A 19,726-nucleotide genomic window follows, 5' to 3' on the forward strand; every position below is an offset into this window, starting at 1 on the left:
TCATGGCCACTGGCTTTAGGGAGAGGACTCCATCCATCATAATTTCTATAAACACAAATTCAGACGAGCTGTATGAAATAAAAAAAAAAACCAATATGGATTTCTTTTTCTGTAAAATTTAGTTTTTATAAAGTTATTTCTACCATGAAGCACAAAAGTCAGATTGCAAAAAAGACCAGTGCCACTGTGTTCATTTTATACTCAAGAAAAATACAGACTACAGAGTGGAAGTGATAAACCTAGAGTCACTCATAAGACCAGCAGTCTCCTTGGCTCCTATATGGTGAGGCATCTAACAGATTAGATCACTGATGGAAACTGGAAAGTGAAATCACTTTGTAGATTTCTTTCCCCCAGAAAATATTGGCATACATATATATATATAAATATATATATAACCCCTTACTGTTAGAGAACTTCTGAAAAAAAAAATACAATCTACTGAATAAAATAACCTAGCTGAGCACAAGGGCCTCCTGGCAGCTCTTGTTCTGTTTAGTCATTAGGTGAAATCAATCAATTTGCAGTTCCAGCAAATATTTTTATCATGGACTATATACCACATATTTGCTTGAGTTACACCTATGCACAGATTTGAAGAGCCTATATAATTGTCACTCTTTTTTTATGTCTTGGCTGAATGAATCTCTCATAGCCTAATTCACTGTTATCCTCATGCAGGATAGACAGCTGGGACAAAGAAACTTCCAGATGCAAATCTATAGCTCGGGTGTGGATTTTGAGTACAACGCTTTGGGCCAGGAGGGATTTGGGCTAGTTAAGAAGTGCACAAATCACTGAAAAGCAGAAAAAAGCAGCAGAAAAGTATGTACTGGGAATGATCACTTCATGCCTGCTGAGTTTCTTATACTCTCCTGCCTACATTTTGCCAGAGATAAGGTGCTGCACCAGACAGCCCTTTGGACTGAACCCACAGATTGAGATGTGGGTGGGTGGCAATATTAAAAAAGGATTTAAAATCCTATAACAAAAGACATTATTATATTTAGATTTTACACTATCTCTCCACAATTCATATAAAATTTGAATCCTTTCAATAACCCAGTTTCCCAGAGACAGTTGAGTTCTAGATCTGAGTGTTCATAAAATGTTCTTTCCTTTCAAGCAAAGATATTTTTCCATAAAAATTCATATGTTATTTGTTTTTTTATTAAAAATACGAAAAGAAGTTGAACTTTGTATTTCTATTGTTTTTCCCTTTAGAAAATAATCAGAATTTTGAGTTTTGAAATTATATTTGCACCAAAGCAAAGTTATACATAATGAGTGTATTCACTTACACAAAGTAAGGGCAAATATTCATAGTCATACATTGATACAGGAGAAATTCCAACTGAGATAGAAAGAAAGGTTTGTCACTCATTTCAGAGGAGTCATAGTTTCACCCATTATAATTTCTTTTGAGTGGTATTTAAATACTCCTACTCAAGTGCGTTTTTCAAGTAAAACCTTAATGAAACCCCTACTAATATGGAAAAGTTCTGATTGATTTCTTTGTATCTTGGTTTGTTTCCTTCAAAAGTTTGAGGAAAGAATGTCTCAAAGGAACAGATTCCAAGCCCTATCATGCATGCCATGTAGAACTGAAGTAAAACCTCTAGTAAGATACGACAGAAAAAAAAATATTTTCACAAGGAAATGGATGGGGATGGTCCACTCAGGTGAATCCTGCAGAAAACCTATATTCTCTGAATGAGGAACAGATGGAAATGCAAAAACCACATTGTACAGTGGGTTGGACTTGGACAGATATTGGCATTAAAATGGTGTTCAGGGTTATGGATGTAATGACCTCATAGCTGGATGTTAAAAAAACAGAGTTAGCATCCAGACCTTTTTCTGCTTACTTCATTTTGTTTGCCTGCTTTTATTTTCCAGTTATAAATACTTGCCATTGAGCCAAAGACTTTGCTGACTAAAATGCTGATGACAGATGAGTCATTCTGTCACATCTATATCACCGCAAGTACCTTCAAAAAAACCTGATTCTCCTCTTTTCTGGTAACTGAGCTGACTCATTTCTGAATCAGCACAGCACAGTGTCAGCACAGTGTTGGCATGTGGAGTACTTCAATATCATCTTCCTCACTGAGCCCCTAAAAGTCCTCCTAAGTCCTTTTTTATATACACGAGGAAACATCTCCTGTTGTTATAACCTAAAGGTGTGTGTTTCTTTGTGTTTTAGGTAGTCATAAGCTTATTAGAGTCTTAAAATATTTCATCTGCTGTTTCCAGCTCCCAAATCCTTAGCTTTAGGGAGCTCAATTATGATGGCATTTAACCACTAAAACAAAATTTCATTGTTATAATTACTGTATAGATTGGGAAAATATAAATCCTAGTCCTATGATGGAGGAGTAGAAGTAAATCTCCTGACCTTGGGGTAAAACGTTGTATTGTAAGGAGATCTGATTGTAGAACAAGTTTCTATAGTACCTAGAAAAAAACAGAAATAGCCACATATACACATGTCTTTTATGGGATTTTATGAATAAGTTCATTTTCATTCTAAGGATTTTTTTTCAGAGAACGGTTTTTATTCATCAGTCTTACTCCAATATATTGTGTTATTAATTAAACTTCAGAAATCCCAAGACAAATTTAGGGGAAGATTTTGTGACTCATATAAGTACTTTGCGTAGCATTTCCTTGCTTGTTTGGGTGATGAGGGATAGTTTTGGAAGATTGTGGTTTTTTTGGTTTAGTTGATTGGGGTTTTTACCTGCTGCTGGTTTTTGGTGGAAAGGTCTAGGGTCACCAGCTATGGCTTCTGTCAGCCATCAAGCTGAGGTGATACATAGCAGCATAAACCCCTGAGACAACTGAGTTCACACCAGAATAAATGGCAAGTACATCAAGGGCAGAGAGTGCATTATGAAATACATGAAAGTAAGTTTCCCTCAGAAGAATGAAAGACTGAAACTCACCCTGTTCTGGGGGCCTAAGTGTTCCTGGGTCATGAGTCATCTCCTTCCAGCTGTAGGAAAAATGAAAAACAACCTTGTCTACTCTTTCCATGTTGGTAGCATTGAGAGCTTTAACATTTCATATTCACACTGAAGGTGCAAGCCTGAATAGGCTAATGCAGGTTGTCTCTGTGAAAATACAATCAGCCCTCTAGAACTTTCGTATGTGTTTTGTAGCTTTCTGACCTTTCCAGTGGTGCACTAATGCTGTAATAAATCACTTCCTTTAGTGCCTGAAGTGCTACCTTTCACCCCCAAACATGTCTGGCAACTGTGCCCGCTGTCAATATATCACCATAACGTAGCGTGTACATGTGTCAAGCAATATGAATGTGCTTTTGGCAGATGTGAACTTCCAGTCAGGTTTGTACTGTGAGAGCAGGAAGGGGATGAGAGAACATGTAGCTATTTCACTTTATCCTCCTTGTACTTTGTAGACTTTTCTTTTCCCCTCTATCAGTAACTCGTATGTCTTGTGAAGATGCTCGATCTCATGTCTTCTGCCTCTTTTCATCCAGATAACTTCACGGTGAAGCTATTTGTTGAGTCTCTTAAAAAAAATTTCATCCTTTTACTAACTTGGTTTTAGGTGAACAGTAAATGAATGTATTCACAGCCAGTTCTTACACAGCAATCCTGTGAATCTCAGAGCTCTAGGTCCATGTTGCTGATTTGCCTTGGTTTTTCTTGCAGGTTTGGAAACTGAGGCAAAAAAAGATGTCAGTGAAAAATCAAAAGATAAAGTCCTGATAGCAGTCAAAAGCTAAAAACATTTCTCCCTAGAATGATACAATCACATAAGTCTTCTTCGTAGTTTTACAGTGATTACTGTAAATATAAAAGTAAAAGTGACCAAAAGCATAGGGCCAATATTGTCCCCTGAGGTAGGTCATTGTTCCCCATTGTTTTGTCTCCAAATCACATGTTGTTTTCTTGTTCTAGAAGCTTTCTTCTTCTCAATTAACTTCATCTTCTGAAGTATTTAGGTGTTAAGGTTATATAGAACTGTAGGATGTCTATTCCAGGATGTCTAAAATGTCAGGGCCAGGTTGGATGGGACTTTGAGCAACCTGGTCTGATGTTCTTGCCCATGGCGGGCATTGGAAAGAGATGGTATTTAAGGTCCCTTTAAACCCAAACCATTTTCTAATTCTATGAATATAACCATGTTTTAAATGATGCTGAAGAACGACTTCTTCATCCAGAAGACCTTGTTTTCCCCAGTTCCAGGCTTTCTCAAAGGTTTGATTTGCTGTTTGGGTAACAGTTCATAAATAACAAGACTTTTTGATTTGTGTGTGTTCATGTGTGTGTGCAAAGAGAGTACACAGCCCCACCAACCAAAAAGCCTCAGCCTTTCCTAATCTTACAGAAATGCTTTTAGTATAGCAGCAAAGACATTAAGAACTCATGTTGGTGTAAGAGATAATGTGGCAGATTTGACTTCATTGTGAAGTGTTACCTAATTAACACAGAGAGAAAACGTCTCTGAGATATGACAAGGAAAATATGCTTAGTTCAAAGTCACATCAGTGATGAAGAACACTTTTCAACTCATTTAATGCAAATGATGTGGTATTTAGCTCCACAGGGATAAATAAATCCACTAAGATAAATATAAATTTAAATATATGAGTAGGAAATAAATTGTTGAGGAAAGCATTCTGGGAACGATCAAATGTCTTTGATTAATTCAAATATTTTTTTTGATTTTAGCAAAATTCTGGTGTGAGTTTTCTGGCTTTAGGTATATCTTCAGAAATGTTACGTCCTTTCTTAGTCTGCTTCCTTTAAATATGATTTGAACACCATTTTTATTACTGGAAAAAATATGTCAGATATTAAAAAAATAGATGAGAGAATTTCAGAGCAAAATACAATATTTTATATTATGTTTGGATTTTACATTGAAGCGGAAAACCAGAGTATTAAGCTACTCTAATGAATAGAAACTTAAAAAAAAAAGTGATGAAAAATTACCTATAAATGGTATAATCTATAGTAGAAATGTAAATATATTATAAAATATTTAACAGTAATATTAGTAAATCAGTTTCATACTTGGAATAATTTTAAAACCATCAATCTAAACCAGCAAATTCACTCTTATTTGGTTTAGAATCCTCTCTTTAATTTCATCTATACCAATTTTTTCTCGAATTATTTTCATTTCAATGAAAGTTCATTCAGCAACAGGAAACGAGATCATCACTTTAGTCATCAACAATAATCATCACTCTCCACAACCACCTGAAAGGAAATTGTCGCTGGGTGTGTTTCAGTCTCTTCTTACAGGTAACAAGTTACAGGCTAAGAAGAAACAGCCTCATGTTGTGCTGGGGAAGATTTACAGTCATAGAATCATAGAATCAGACGGGTTGGAAGGGACCTCTGAGATCATCAAGTCCAACCCTTGGTCCACTACCGCCGTGGCTACTAGACTGACACTGATGCCACATCCAGTCTCATCTTAAAAACCTCCAGGGACAGAAAATCCACCACTTCCCTGGGCAGCCCATTCCAGTGCCTGATTACCCTCTCTGTAAAGAATTTCTTCCTGATATCCAACCTAGACCTCCCCTGGCACAGCTTAAAATAGTGCCCTCTTGTCTTACTGAGAGCTGCCTGGGAGAAGAGACCAACCCCCACCTGGCTACAACCTCCTGTCAGGGAGTTGTAGAGAGTGATGAGGTCTCCCCCGAGCCTCCTCTTCTCCAGGCTGAACAACCCCAGCTCCCTCAGCCTCTCCTCATAGGACTTATGCTCAAGTCCCTTCACCAGCCTCGTTGCTCTTCTCTGGACCTGCTCCAGCACCTCAATGTCCTTCCTGAACTGAGGGGCCCAGAACTGGACACAGCACTCCAGGGGTGGCCTCACCAGTGCTGAGTACAGGGGAAGAATCACTTCCCTGGTCCCTTTGACCACACTGTTCCTGACACAGGCCAGGATCCATTGGCCTTCTTGACCACCTGGGCACACTGCTGGCTCATGTTCAGCTTCCTGTCAATCCAAACTCCCAGGTCCCTTTCTGCCTGGCTGCTCTCCAGCCACTCTGTGCCCAGCCTGTAGTGCTGCAGGGGGTTGTTGTGGTCAAAGTGCAGGACCCGGCACTTGGCCTTGTTGAACCTCATCCTGTTGGAATCAACCCAACTCTCCAGCCTGTCCAGGTCTTTCTGCAGAACCCTCCTGCCTTCCAGCTGATTGATGCTCCCCCCCAGTTTGGTGTCATCTGCAAATTTGCTGATGATGGACTCAATCTCCTCATCTAAACCACCAATAAAGATATTAAAGAGAACTGGGCCCAACACTGATCCCTGGGGGACACCACTAGTGACTGGCAGCCAACTGGGTGCAGCACCATTCCCCACCACTTTCTGGGCCCGGCACTCCAGCTGGTTCTTAGATTGGATATCAGGAAAAAATTCTTCACTGAAAGGGTTGTCCAGCCCTGGCACAGACTGCCCGGGGCAGTGGTGGAGTCACCATCTCTGGAGGAATTTGAAGGCATGTAGACGTGGCACTTGGGGACACGGGTTAGCGGTGACCTTGGCAGTGAGGGGGAATAGATGGAGTCGATGAAGTAAGGTGGCTTTTCCAACTTAAGTGACTGTATGATTCTACAAAATTTCAAAAAGACATACGATTTTTTGAGAGAGAGACAAAAGGTTGTTGTTCAGATCAGCACGGACAGATAAGCACTTAAATCCTGTTTAGTGGAAGTGAACTGGGTGCCAACAGCATCTGTGAATGTGGATGTTATCCTCTTTTCAGTGTAACTGACGTATTGAGAAAATGTAGCATTGATAAGGAAAGAATAAATGAAAACTGGGCTCTATTTTAACCCTGAATAAGACTTCTGTGGGTGATTAAATGGAAGAGTTGTATCCTCCTCTTTTTGATGTGTCATCAATTTTCCAGACCACAGGTTTGATGTACAGAAAAGTTGGTACCACATTACAGAACAGCAGCTATTCTCCCACTCACAAGAAAATACAGCTGCTGTCACTGCCAATTCATCACTGCTTGATGTATGGGGTGTAATTTCACATGGAAGGTATCACAGGAGCTAACCACTAGTTTATGTTAGGAAACCCGCAAACAATGTCAATTTACCACTACCTGAAACAGCAGTAAACCACATCTGAGCCTCTCAAGTTATCATTACATGGAAACATGTCAGCAGTTAAAAAAAGTTAAAATAAATGTGGTTTCTGAGAGTTTTTTTTTCCCCATCGAATGAAACGACTTTATCCTTTCTTGAAAGTCTTTTTCTCAGTGAGCTAATGATACTTGAGGCTGGTAGCTGCAAGCCAGGGCCCACTCGTATTAAGAACTACCCTATATTTCTCTCCTGTTTGCTGTACTCCCTTTGTAAAATCAGGTGATTTTTCCATTGACTTTAATTGAAACGTGCCTATTTGCAATGCGTCAAGATTGGCTCTATTCTTCTCCGCAATATTATGTGAAAATTGAATCTTTCTAGCTTTATTTAATGCATTCTGGTTTAAAATTCACATTATCTTGGAGCCTGGTTTAAAACCTTTTTATGTCATTACATTTTGGATTGCTCACTAATGGAAGGCTGAAGTTGCCATTGGATTTTCTAACTGAAGAGCCATAGAAGACACATTAAGTTTCCTCTCTGATTTTAACTTGATGGAAGAAACACAGTGGGTAAATGCACTAATGGCAGCATTTACCAGCAGTCATTTCTGTTTATTAATGCATCTTGTCATGGCACATAAGCTAAGAAGGATAGGGAATGTTCAGTGTTTTTGTGGGAGATTTTTCAGGAAGGGATCAGGGATATACTACAGAAGAAATGATTGGTAAGTGGTAGCAAACTACCTTGTCATTATTGTTAATTTGTATCACATTATGATGATGTCTCTTATATGGGAAATAAATGCAACTCTCATCTACTTCCCTATTTCCTTAAATACCAAACGGATTTTTTAGCATAAATTTTACAACACACTCTGTTCTGCCTTCCAATAGTGCACCAGGAGCTGAGTTTGGATGTAGATATTAATGGTAGACAGAAGTTTTTAGTACAGCCATTTTTCACTAGAACATGCTGATTCAGAATGAGCGAAACTTTTCTGCAGTGGGAGTACTTTTGCTGAATTAAGTTTTCCCTGAAAGTTTCTCAAGTCTAGGATGAATTTTTGCACAGTTTGTCTGTTAAAACTTCAGTCTATGCTGGAAAGATGTAACCAGTACCTACTAAATACCCTTGTTCCACTAATGACTCCTTGAAGGGAAATAGTGAGAACTCATATCTTTACATCTAACACTTGTAAGAAAGAGCAGGTTGAAAGATTCTCTAAGATTAGTGATTTTTATTTGTTCATTCAGAATGAGTATTAAAACAAAAGATTTTTTTTTCTATCTTTTCTTTCTGAGGTTTTTATTCTACTTGTCTACTTTTTTTTTTTTACTCTTGGGGCACATATTGCCTCAACATATAGATTTCTGAATCAGGTCCTTTGTTTCATTCTGATGCAAGAAGAGGAATTATAAAACTGTGAATATTCTCCAAAGAAAGCTGTTTTCTGCTCTGCTCTGTCACCACTAACTCCACTTCAACCCATTTTAGTTACAGTCTGCTCTTACTTTACAGTGATAAACATCACAAAACTATGTTAACAAGCCTTTCTCTAGTTCCAGAGTATGAAGAACAAAACTAACTCCCTTATTTCAATTACTATAAATGCTAACATTTGGCTTAGCTTTGCTTTGTTTTTCTCTTGATACTTACATTAATATGTTTCCCCTGTATTTTTATGTGCTATGCTTTTTAACAAGAAAACGAGAGATATGTTTGAGACTCTGGATGAAAAGACAGACTGTGCCCTTCCTGGCAAACAAGTGTGGATTCCCAGTGAGGAGATGGAATGTAAGACAGGGAAAGCCAGAACTGGCAAGAGCAAATAGAAGATGGGTAGGCCTTGGAGGTGAAGGAAATAATTTTTCGTGGAACCATGGAAACCTGAGCAGTGATTTCACATCATCATGGAAATGCGAAATGGTTTGGGTTGGATGCAACCACAGTGTTCCATGTGGTGTCTCAGATGACCACAGTAGAGTGGGAGAATTCTCTCCTTTGCCCTGCTGGTCACACTGCTTTTGATACAGCTATGACCAAATCAACCCAAGCTAGTGGATGGATCCATTTGTAGTGATTCAGTGGATAAGGAAGAGTTTCCTGTTTCTGTTCTGGCTACCCTAATAACTTGAGGGGTTTTTTTCTGGATAAAATTTATATGTATTGGGGTTTTGTGTGTTGATTTTTGTTCTGGTCTTTGTTGTGGTCTTCAGCTTCAATAGATGAAAAAAACACCCACCACTTTAGCAAAAAAAGTGGGTAAAAACTGTCCCAAACTATGCAGGAGACTGTGTTACAGAAAATGTTTTGCTATTACAAATTCTATTGGTAAAGATTCGGTGGGCAGAAGAATGATTGCAGATAACTTTTTATTTGAGGAGTCAATCTAAAAATTCAGAGTTGGTTATAAGGGTATTTGTAATTTTTTCCAAGCTAATGAAACAGAATTTTTTTTCCAAGGTAATGAAGCAGAAGTCAACATTCCAATCTTCAGGCGTGAGCTTTTGAAAAGATCACGTTTTAGAAGATGGTACCTAAGATCTTGTGGGTATGAAACCATCAGAAAGATAAGAAGTGTTCAAATGGTCCAGATTTTTAGAGATTAAATAGTAGCAATGTAATGCTTGTCTGGTTGCTGAAATAGATTATTATATCGTAATATTTTTACGTATTTAGTGGTACACGAACACTTCATGAAAATAATAAAATCAGCTATGTTCAACATGCCCTGACCACATTTTTAGAAAGTTTTATAAATAGATAGAGAAAGGCAAGGTTACCTCTTAAATTTTTAAATAAAACATATTTATCCCTTCTTTTTCCATGCCAGTGCCTCTGGTTCACATTTTGTCAATAGGATCTACTCTTCTGTTTTAGACTCTGTACTTTCTTTGCCACCTTCTTTATGCTAATAATACCTATATGCTCATGAACTTCAGGAACTAAACCTCAAAAAGTTAATGAGCTATATGATCATGAACTTCATGATCAAATCCACTGACATTACCATATTATATATTTTTTTTAAATCCATCTTCTATGGCAGTCTCATTAAAACCTCAATATTTACAAAAACACAAGTTAAAAATTCATCGGAAGAGTGGATCTAAATTAAAACGGTGTGAATCAACCATATGGAATCACTGACCCATGAGTTGCAGCTACAATGATAATTTTGTTAGAGTATTTCAAGTGTAGGATTTTGTGATGGTGGTAAAGATTCTTTCGGAAATGGGTTTGTTATAGTATTGCAGCAGCACTCGTAAGAACACGGATATGTGGAAGTTCTTGGGTCAATAAAGAAGGATAAGAAGGTCAGGATGAGATATTCACATCAGGGATACAATTACCATAAAGAATATTGTGTAAGCTTGCAACATACTCTCCAACCTTGAAAAATAAGTATAGGATTGCTTTTAAAGTTGTTGGTATAAATCAAACTTAGAACAAATTAGAAGGACGTTGGGATTCTATTCTCTCTGCTCTCACAGCTGCAGGAGTTTCAAAGCACTTTTGCTATTGTCTTGTGAGCCCACTCAAGCATATGTATTCTTCAAAGTTAGTACCTTCTTTACGCGAAATTTAGTATTTTTGCACTGATCAAAAGCATGCTTCAGAATAAATAATGCAACATCACCCTTTTTTTAAGCATGGCATTTCCTACTCAGGGGTAGGAATAAATATAATAAATAAATATAAATAAATAAATAAAATATTATTAGGAAGGATTTAGGAATTATATTGAAACTAGAAAACAAGACTAAGTTTATTATTCATAGAAAATACATATATTTCAGTGTCAACATAGGTATCATGTATACCTTTCAAGATAGTTAATGAACATTAGATAAGTAAGTATGGAAAAAATAAAAATTAAATGCAGGACCTGAATCCATTTCTTGTTTTAAAAACACAAGAGAACTTTAAAGTTGCATAGTTACTCATGCATATGAGGCTTATATTTATTCAGATGAGACAACCTGCAGTTGCTTAGCCACAGATGGATATAAAGAAGGCACTGTTCATCTGAAACAATGATCCTTTTACTTATCATAGCTGCTGTGTGATGTACATGTCCTATTTAAATGAAATGATTTTCACACTGTCATAAAATATTCATTAAAAATTTTCAGGCAACTTGCAATTCAAAATGTGTCACAATATCTGCTATGGACTAAAAGAGTTTGGTTTTTTTAACCATTTCTTACCTTACTTTGCTTTTACATTTATATACATTTATTCAAATATCAGTCTTATCAATTTATGCTGTTTTCATATCCTGCTTTAAAGACACATTTTGATACAGTGCTTTGTGTGTGGCATAAATTAGAGTTAAGAGTCCCTAATTTATAGATCTGTACGAATTTGTTGCAGTATTATTTAGATTTTCAGAGGAAAATGGTCACAAAAATGTCCAAATGGCAGCTTGGATTTGTTCTGTGTGAGTGTTAATTTACATGGAAAAGAAGATGATGAGGAAAACCCAAGGAACCAAGGAGAGTGTTTTCATCAAGCACCGTGAAATACCGATACCATTTTTGTATTAGTTTTCAAAATTAATTCACTCTGGAAAATTAATTTGGAGCTGATGTTAGTACCAATGAAGAAGACAGCATATTCCAGCTGAGGCAGCTCTCCTGCTGGACAGCCCAGATAGGGCAGGTTGTAAGCAGGTCTAATTCCCAAGGCTCCAGCTGAGCTGTGTGGTTTCATGCCAGTGGTGATTGAATGTTCTTTTCCTCTGGGAAGCATTCCACGAACTTCTGACCCTCATCCGGGACTAATTTCTGCCCATCCAGCAGCCAAGTGTGTGGAATACTAGGTACAACTGGACTCAACTGGTTTTGTACAACGGACCTGTTGTTTTGAGACTTCTTTGTCCTTCATCCTCGTGGAATAAAGGGCTTGTTTGTAGCCAAAACCTGGTTGTTCTTTTCCCTTAGAGGAGGTGTCCAGCCACAGCTGCTCTGAAAATACTTGCTGCAGTCTTATGCAGTAGGGTTTAACAGAAAATGCAAAGTCTTATTTTAAAGAACAGACAAGGGAAGATGGGTTGTAATTCCCACCGCTCATACCCCAGTTTCCTTACATTACATTGTAATGAAATTATTAAAAAAAAAAATAAATCAGTGTCCCTCAATTCCTTCTGAATCCTTTTTCTGGGAAAGGGCGTTAAATCCCTGTGCAAGAGGTGATAAGGACTGAAGAGGCCAAAGAACTTCCTTTGATTAGGAGGAGCCTTTGACAAAGGACTGTTGTGGAAGAAGTTGAGGGACAAAAGGTATGGAAAAGGAAGTTTTATTCACCATCGTCCTGGCCAGATGACTGTGAGGAGCTCTCATTTCATTACTTAGAATACTTTCCTGAAAACCTTTCTCAAATTCTATGCCTCTTCAGATTAAATTTATATATAATCATAGAATCATAGAGCCATTTAGATTGGCAAGATCTCTAAGATCAAGTCCAACTATTAACCCAGCACTGCCAAGGCCTCCACTAAGCCATGTCCCCAGGTGTCACATCCACATGCCTTTTGAACTCTTCCACTTTTGCACATTGCAGTAGAAAATTTAGTGTTTAATACAATATCATGCTATCAAATTATTTCAGTCCTCTCAGTTCCTGTGGATTTGACGAGGATATAAATGACGTATTGATTTGGGGCTGCCTCAGGAGAGAGGAAAAGTGTTTACTGTGAGTTCTTGCTTTCCTCTGTTTCAGTGGTAACAACAGATTTTGTGACACAGGCACAGCTCCAAAAGGAAAGAGAAAGAGATTAGATATAGAGGAGTTTGGGGTTTTGTGTTGTTTTGGTTTTTTTTGTTTTGGTTTGGTTTTTTTTTTTTTTTTTTAAATACTTGGCAAGAAAAAGCAGCCAGTAGTGAAACAAATTGAATTCATCTGTGGNTTTTTTTTTTTTTTTTTAAATACTTGGCAAGAAAAAGCAGCCAGTAGTGAAACAAATTGAATTCATCTGTGGTACATGGCCTCAGAAAGCTGGAAAAGTGTAGGCATGAACCATATGAAGAGCATTTCTGCTAGCTGCCTCAGCTTCTAAGAACAAAGTAGGCAGATTACATTAGACGTAAATTTATTCTTCATGAACCACTAGCAGTAATCAGATGGAGGTGCCTAAAAATCTGTCATGACTTAAAAAAACCCCAGGTGCCCTGGAAATAAAAGTGTCCAAACATGCATAGTACTTAAAAGTAATGCATCTGACAACAGATAATATAGAAGACATGAGTGTCACTGCACGTAGATTTATTCCCCTATAGTATGTATAGATTGAATGAGCTTTTTCTTACACAGTTACCCTCTCTGGGTAACTATGAATTTATAATGCTGCTTCTTAGCATTTATATTTGTCTACACTAAAGATGCAATAATTTATTAACGTGGTAATAAATGTTTAATACTCCTTGTCTGTATCATTTCACAAAACTATCTCCTTAAGCCCTGTTTCTTAAAAATATGAGGAAGGCAAACATTAAAATAAAACAACACTGTCCAAAAAATGGGTGTATTTATGCACAGATTTTTTAAAATGTCTCATCTCTTGTTCAAAACTTCTGCTGTTGAAAGTAGCTGGTCAAAGCAAAAGGCCAAATCTCATGTTGGATGTGATGTGTTTTGACTAATAATTATCTTTCAGGTAGAGTACTTTTTTAAGCTAATATCCATTTAGTAGCTATAGAGAAATTTTAATGCTGGTATAAAAAAAAAAAGGAAAAAGAAAAAAATTGGCTTAAAAATCAAGCAATATTTTAAAAATTCTGTTTAGCCCTTCCCATCTCCCCCATTTAATTAGAATTCACTGATATCAATTTTGGAAATGTTTTATTCACAGTTTTCTGTGTTTGGTAGATATATTTCTTTTTCCAATGACCTGAAATTTAAACTCCTGAGAAAAAAAACAAAGATAACATAACCTCTCAGGTTGTTCTTATTACTGATGATATTACCGTGGTCACTGAGTACCCAAATTTCCTTTCATGGTTATTCAAAATCAATGAACTTCTAATGTCACGTTGTACTGGATATGGTGGAAAGGATATGGTGAACAGGATATGAAAGTTTCTGTCTTTCTACATAAATTGGAACTTCACTTTCACTATGTCAACTTTTCAAAATGCTAGAATGCAGTTTTCCTGAAGTCTCATGGAACTTTCCTAAAATTTCTGAGAGCAGGTAATATTCAGGAATAAAAAATCTCTTCAGTGGAAAGGTGTTAAAAGAAGCCTTCTTCTGTTGCATCAAGTGTAATGAATTCCTAAATAGAGCAGAAATCAAATCAGGTACTGCAGTCAGTAGCATTTTGTAGCACTATGAAAAGTTTATAAATCAGCTTTGTAAATAATATTTTAGGTTTTTGTAATGGCAATTTTCACACATAAGCAATATCCAATTATCAGTATTTACCAAGTACCGATAAGATTTAACATTTTAATACAGAAATTGACATAATGAAGTTTAAAAAGGAAGAAATTAAGACAAATAAAAAAGTTTGATTCATATTTTTCTCCATTTATTAGTTCTCTGTCATCACTGTAATGTCACTGCATTGTTGCAGAAGTAGACATAAAACAAACTTTGGACTCACTTTCTAAGCTGATACTTGGATGACTGAATTATCTGCTTGTTCATTCCCCTATATATATCTAAATATATCATTCTTTTTTCTTCCCTCTGTCTTTCTCTCTCCAGCAATGACAATGCAGTTCATAAGCCATCGGTTCCCTGACTATCATGACCCAACTATAGGTGAGTAGAGAATATTCTCTCCTTCACCCCTTTCAATCTCTCTGCCTATTTGAGATTGTCAGACAGTGAGAGGCTGCTCTTAAATAGCCCTTAGGTAGAAACAGGATTTGCAAACTTCAGATTACAGCTTAATTTTTTGATGACAATTAAACCGTGTCATGGTATTATCATAGGTATTTTGTACAAAATCTTTCAACAAGAGATTTGTGGATTCATGTGCTGTAACTATTATTGTGTTACTTGTGCTACTATAATCACAGAATATGAAAAAAATACAGTAAGATAGAAATCAAACTTTCAAAATACTAAAATAATGTAAAAACCCCAGTCTGGAGTGCTTTGGGTTTTTAAGTTTTATTATTTTAGTACTATTTTCCACAATAAAGTCTTAGTTGGACTTCTCTAGAGACATCAAGTGAGTACTCAATTCAACACACTAGAGTTGTGCTCTGGGACTACATCCTCAGGTAAACTTCATTGAGTCTACCTATTTTATAAACTTTGGTAATAAAAATTATTCACATTAATCTATAATACACTGAAATATACTTTAAATGCTGACCAATTGTCAGAACTGCATGTTTATTCATTTAAATGTCTTTATTACTTAGCTTTACTTATAAAAAAAAAGTCCTTGCATTTATGGGGACTATCCATGTGTAATATTTAGTTATAACAGGCAGAAGATGGCAAGAGTCTGGGCTCAATATGTGGGAAAGTCACTAAAAAACATCAACATTTACAAAAATTGCATAAGGAAAAAAAAAATAAAAATATTCCAACCCTGTCATCCAAAACAAATTTTTATTTTCTTTGAACTTTTCAAATATTTCAAACTCAGATTTAATCTCTACAATATTGCTGTGCTGCTAAACAGATCATCTAATGGTAGTATTTCTTTTTATTTTAACATCCACTTTCCTGGATGTTAATTTTTATAATGATCAAAAATGCATAAACTCTTCATGCCACCAGTAATCTTAAAAATGTCCAAAAAATTGTAAAATACAACTTGTCAACTCTAAAGAAGGTAAAACTACTATAGAATTTCTGCAAATTCATTTGCTTCACTCAGGAAAAAAATAATAATCATTAAGTCTAATTGGAAAAGAAGAACATTATTAGTTACTGGCACCATTAAGCTACGTACTTACACCCATCTTTATTATATGACCTATCCACCTGCCATCAGTATTTATCCATATATTGTATCTTGTCATAATCTCAATTTATTGGTCTCTAGACACCACCACAATATGAATAATAGATAATCATAAAGAGAAAGAAAGCTTGTGATGCATTGTAAGTACCTACTGCGGGAATGCCTTGAGGACCTAATCAGGATGAAGGTCTCATTGAGCAAGAGAGAGCTGCTACTCGGTAAAACCAACACTCTAAACAGGAGAAGAGAGGGAAATAGAGAACAGAGAAATGAAATGCTGAATTCAAACTCACCCGGCTGGCTAGAGGCAGAACCAGAAGTGCAAGTTTTTATCTGTTTGGCACTTCTGTCTCTCAGAACATGCTGAGGACATCCTGAGAAAGGCTTATTAATTTTCATGCTCTAAAACGTGTACTAAACAGAAGAGTATAATCTTGGGCCAAGTATGTGTGTTTCATCTTGGATAAATTTGTGGTATGACTCCTCAAAATTGGACGTAAAATCAAAAAAAATGAAAATAGAAGGTGTCATTTGTTATCACACCTGTAATAAAAACCTAATAGATTTTAAAAAGTCAATATACTAAAAAAATTTACACTATTGAGATTTTTTTTACTACTTTTGAGTCCCTGGTCTCAACAAACAGAATTAATCTCATGGGTTTTTGTTTATCCAGTGGTAGGCATATTTTTACTATTTAGACCCTCATGCTAAAAAAAATAAGGTGGTCTGAAATGAGCACAGCCAGGGAGAAAACTATGCTGATGGCAGGAGTAACCAGAGGAAATGTTGTTCCTCGAAAGTCATGAGGAGCTAGGCACAAACAGATGCTTTGTGTCACGGGGAAGTTATCATCTTAGAGTAGAACAGTGATCTATTTAGTCAGAATTTTGTTTCTCACAGTAAACACAGCAGTAGATGGTGCAGAAAGAATGAAAAAAAAAAATAGTCTACATATGAAATGTGCATTCATACTGGCTGAGTGGCAAAGCAGAAAATTAAACATAGCTTTTCAGCTCAGTCTGAGGTCACTGATCTCTCTGGATATCAATTTATTGCCTTTCTTTTGTGCCATCCATTTTGGGCCACTTTCATTCCTCAGCAATTTGTATCTTGTTTATGGAACTAATGGACTGTCCTGAACATCAATGGGTACACTGGTGCCACATTTTTCTGTTCTTCTTTGGAAATAACTACTTCTGCCTACCTGTAGCTTTATTTGTCTTTGGGCATCTTAAATCAACAAGGGTTTCTGTAGAAATCACTGAGAGGGTGATATTGCCTGGAAATAACAAAAAAAAAGTTCCATGGTGTATTTAAATGATAATCCACAGATTTCCAATGTTAACCAATCTACCGGGTTTACAGTTCTCCAGCTGAGCTTTAAGACAAGGTCTATTATTTCTTTTGTTTCATGTAGACATAATGATCTAACAAATACCTACCTATTTTTTCTGATATTCCTTCATTACTTATTCTATTCTCTATGTTTTTTATAGTGTGAAAGTGTGGTGGCAGTGACTATGATACTTAACTGTGCCAATTTACCCAAGTTATAAGGAGAGTTGACAGAATAGATGCTGTATCTCCTTGCCTTTGATGGAGCTTTTTCTAAAAGCTCTCCTAATACAAATGGATAGGGTGGGGGTTGTGAAATGGAGGGGGTTTTGCAAATAGCATCATTGTCTTTGTAATCCCAGAGGCCCATCACTTTCAGTTTTATGGACAAGATGACAATGACCCAGGGGCTACCAAAATATTTATAATCTTTTTAACTTTTCATTGCTCATTTTAAGCATAGACATGGGAGTAGAATTATAATTTCGACTGGTTTTCATTTCTGTAGATTCCTGTGAAATAGTTTTGTATCTATGTAAATATAGGGGGCAATAAACCATTTCCAAAGCACGTAACCCTAACACTGATATAATCTGCTTGATATTCTAGTTGAAAAGCAGAACCAAAAAAAATACTCAGTCCATACAAAAGATCCACGAAACCATCTTGTATGATCAGTTAGGAACACATAAAAAGCCTGAAACAAGGAATCTACAAAAGCTTTTTCTTTGATTTAAATAACAGATGGATGCCAATTGGGTTTCATATTTTATTTCATAAAAGCTCAAATCCTCTCAATCCTAAAAAATGTTCTTAATTTTGATTCTTTTTGTATAATAAATAAATTTTGTGTCCTGACCTACACCATGCTTTACGGATGCATACCCACAGACAATTGGCTTCTTAAGGTTTTTAGATGGTTTTGTTCTTCCTCCTTATTTTATTTGCATTTTATACTTCGTCTATAAACTGATAAGACAGTGAGCTTTACAAAGAGATTAGAATAATTTGTTTGGTTGTTTGAGGTTTTTTTTTACTATCTAATGTACCGCGAGTCTATGGTAAAAAATGCTTAATGTTACTGACCAGAGAGTGCAGAGGAGTCCTTTCACTTTAACATGCTGCCAAATGTGCTTCCCCTTCCAAATTCTACTTCCCTCCAAACACACCACTAGGGATTTATCCTAAACCTTCTACAGTAATAATCATGTGGCTTTACAGATGCAGAGCATTATTTTTTACCTTTTTTGTGATAGTCCTCAGGAACACGGATTCTCCCTATCATCCTTCTCCATTGTGTTTCAACCATTATGTTACTTAAGCTTTAGAGTTTTCTTTTTCTACGGTGATTTGGATCTCTAAGCAATATAATAGAAATATACAAAAAGGAATATAATGGCTCTTTGTACTTGTAACTTTTTTTTTCTGTTATCCATTGATATTTCTGAAATATTACAGAGGACCTTGATCAGAAAAAGCTGCTGTTACTGTAAGCTGACGCAGAATTTTTTGCTAAAAGGACATTTCAGTTTCTGCATAATGGGATACATATGCTTACAGGTTTTTATTTCATACATACGTATACTTCAAATGTGATAATTTTGATTCTAAAAGAGATACACAAATAGATTTAAAATTATTTACACATTTTTCTTTCTGTATTTATAGTTTATAAAATAAATACTTCCACTTTTGAAGAACTTACTGGATGTTGTGATGTCACAAAAGTGCAAGATTTTTAAAGATTGCTATGGATTTATTTGAGGGATGTAGTTGGTTTTTGTTCTATAAAGGTTTTTTTGTGCCTTTATTTTTGCTTTGGTTTGGTTTTGTAAGTACATAGGGCATTTTTGTTCTAATAAGTGTCTATTCAGAGAAATCCTCTGTACAGTGTGGATCAGACATAAGGTAACCAGATAAATTATTGTAATAAATGTTCCCTTCTGATCTATGAAACTTTTTTTTATTTTAGCTGTTTGTCTTAGTTTGGAAAAGTTGATAATATCTTGAGAAACTCAGACTGCAGACAATATATATAGACAGAAGTAAATGTGCATATGCAAAAATGCAGAAATAAATGTATCAGTATTCATTTAAAATACAGATTAAACACTGACTAAAAAGTTAAATACTACCTGAAGTGCTAATTTTAATGCTGTCACTTTGAGTTTAACATTCCTTCAGGGTAATGTGGGAATAATGGCCATATTTTAGGCTTGCTACAGACATTGCAGTTCAAAATTTTGAGACAGAAACATATTGTTTTTGTAAGTAAATGAGGAGAGGAAGGACAAAATTAGTATTAGACTGTATGTGTGAAAATTTCAGAGGTTAGCACTTCATGAAAATGAAATTCTTTCAGCACAC

The 19,726-nt window shown here is 36.1% G+C and overlaps 1 protein-coding gene across 1 annotated transcript in view; it reads left to right on the plus strand.

Annotated features, from left to right (window-relative positions):
* Nucleotides 1–19,726, plus strand: part of RIT2 (Ras like without CAAX 2) — a 174,130-nt gene that overhangs the window by 30,390 nt on the left and 124,014 nt on the right. Inside the window, exon 2 of the mRNA XM_017819738.1 lies at nucleotides 14,803–14,859. Coding sequence (XP_017675227.1) covers nucleotides 14,803–14,859 — 57 coding nt within the window. The remainder of the gene's footprint in view (nucleotides 1–14,802; nucleotides 14,860–19,726) is intronic.

Source organism: Lepidothrix coronata, unplaced genomic scaffold, assembly GCF_001604755.1.
Source record: "Lepidothrix coronata isolate B3197 unplaced genomic scaffold, Lepidothrix_coronata-1.0 Scaffold77, whole genome shotgun sequence".
Taxonomy (NCBI): domain Eukaryota; kingdom Metazoa; phylum Chordata; class Aves; order Passeriformes; family Pipridae; genus Lepidothrix; species Lepidothrix coronata.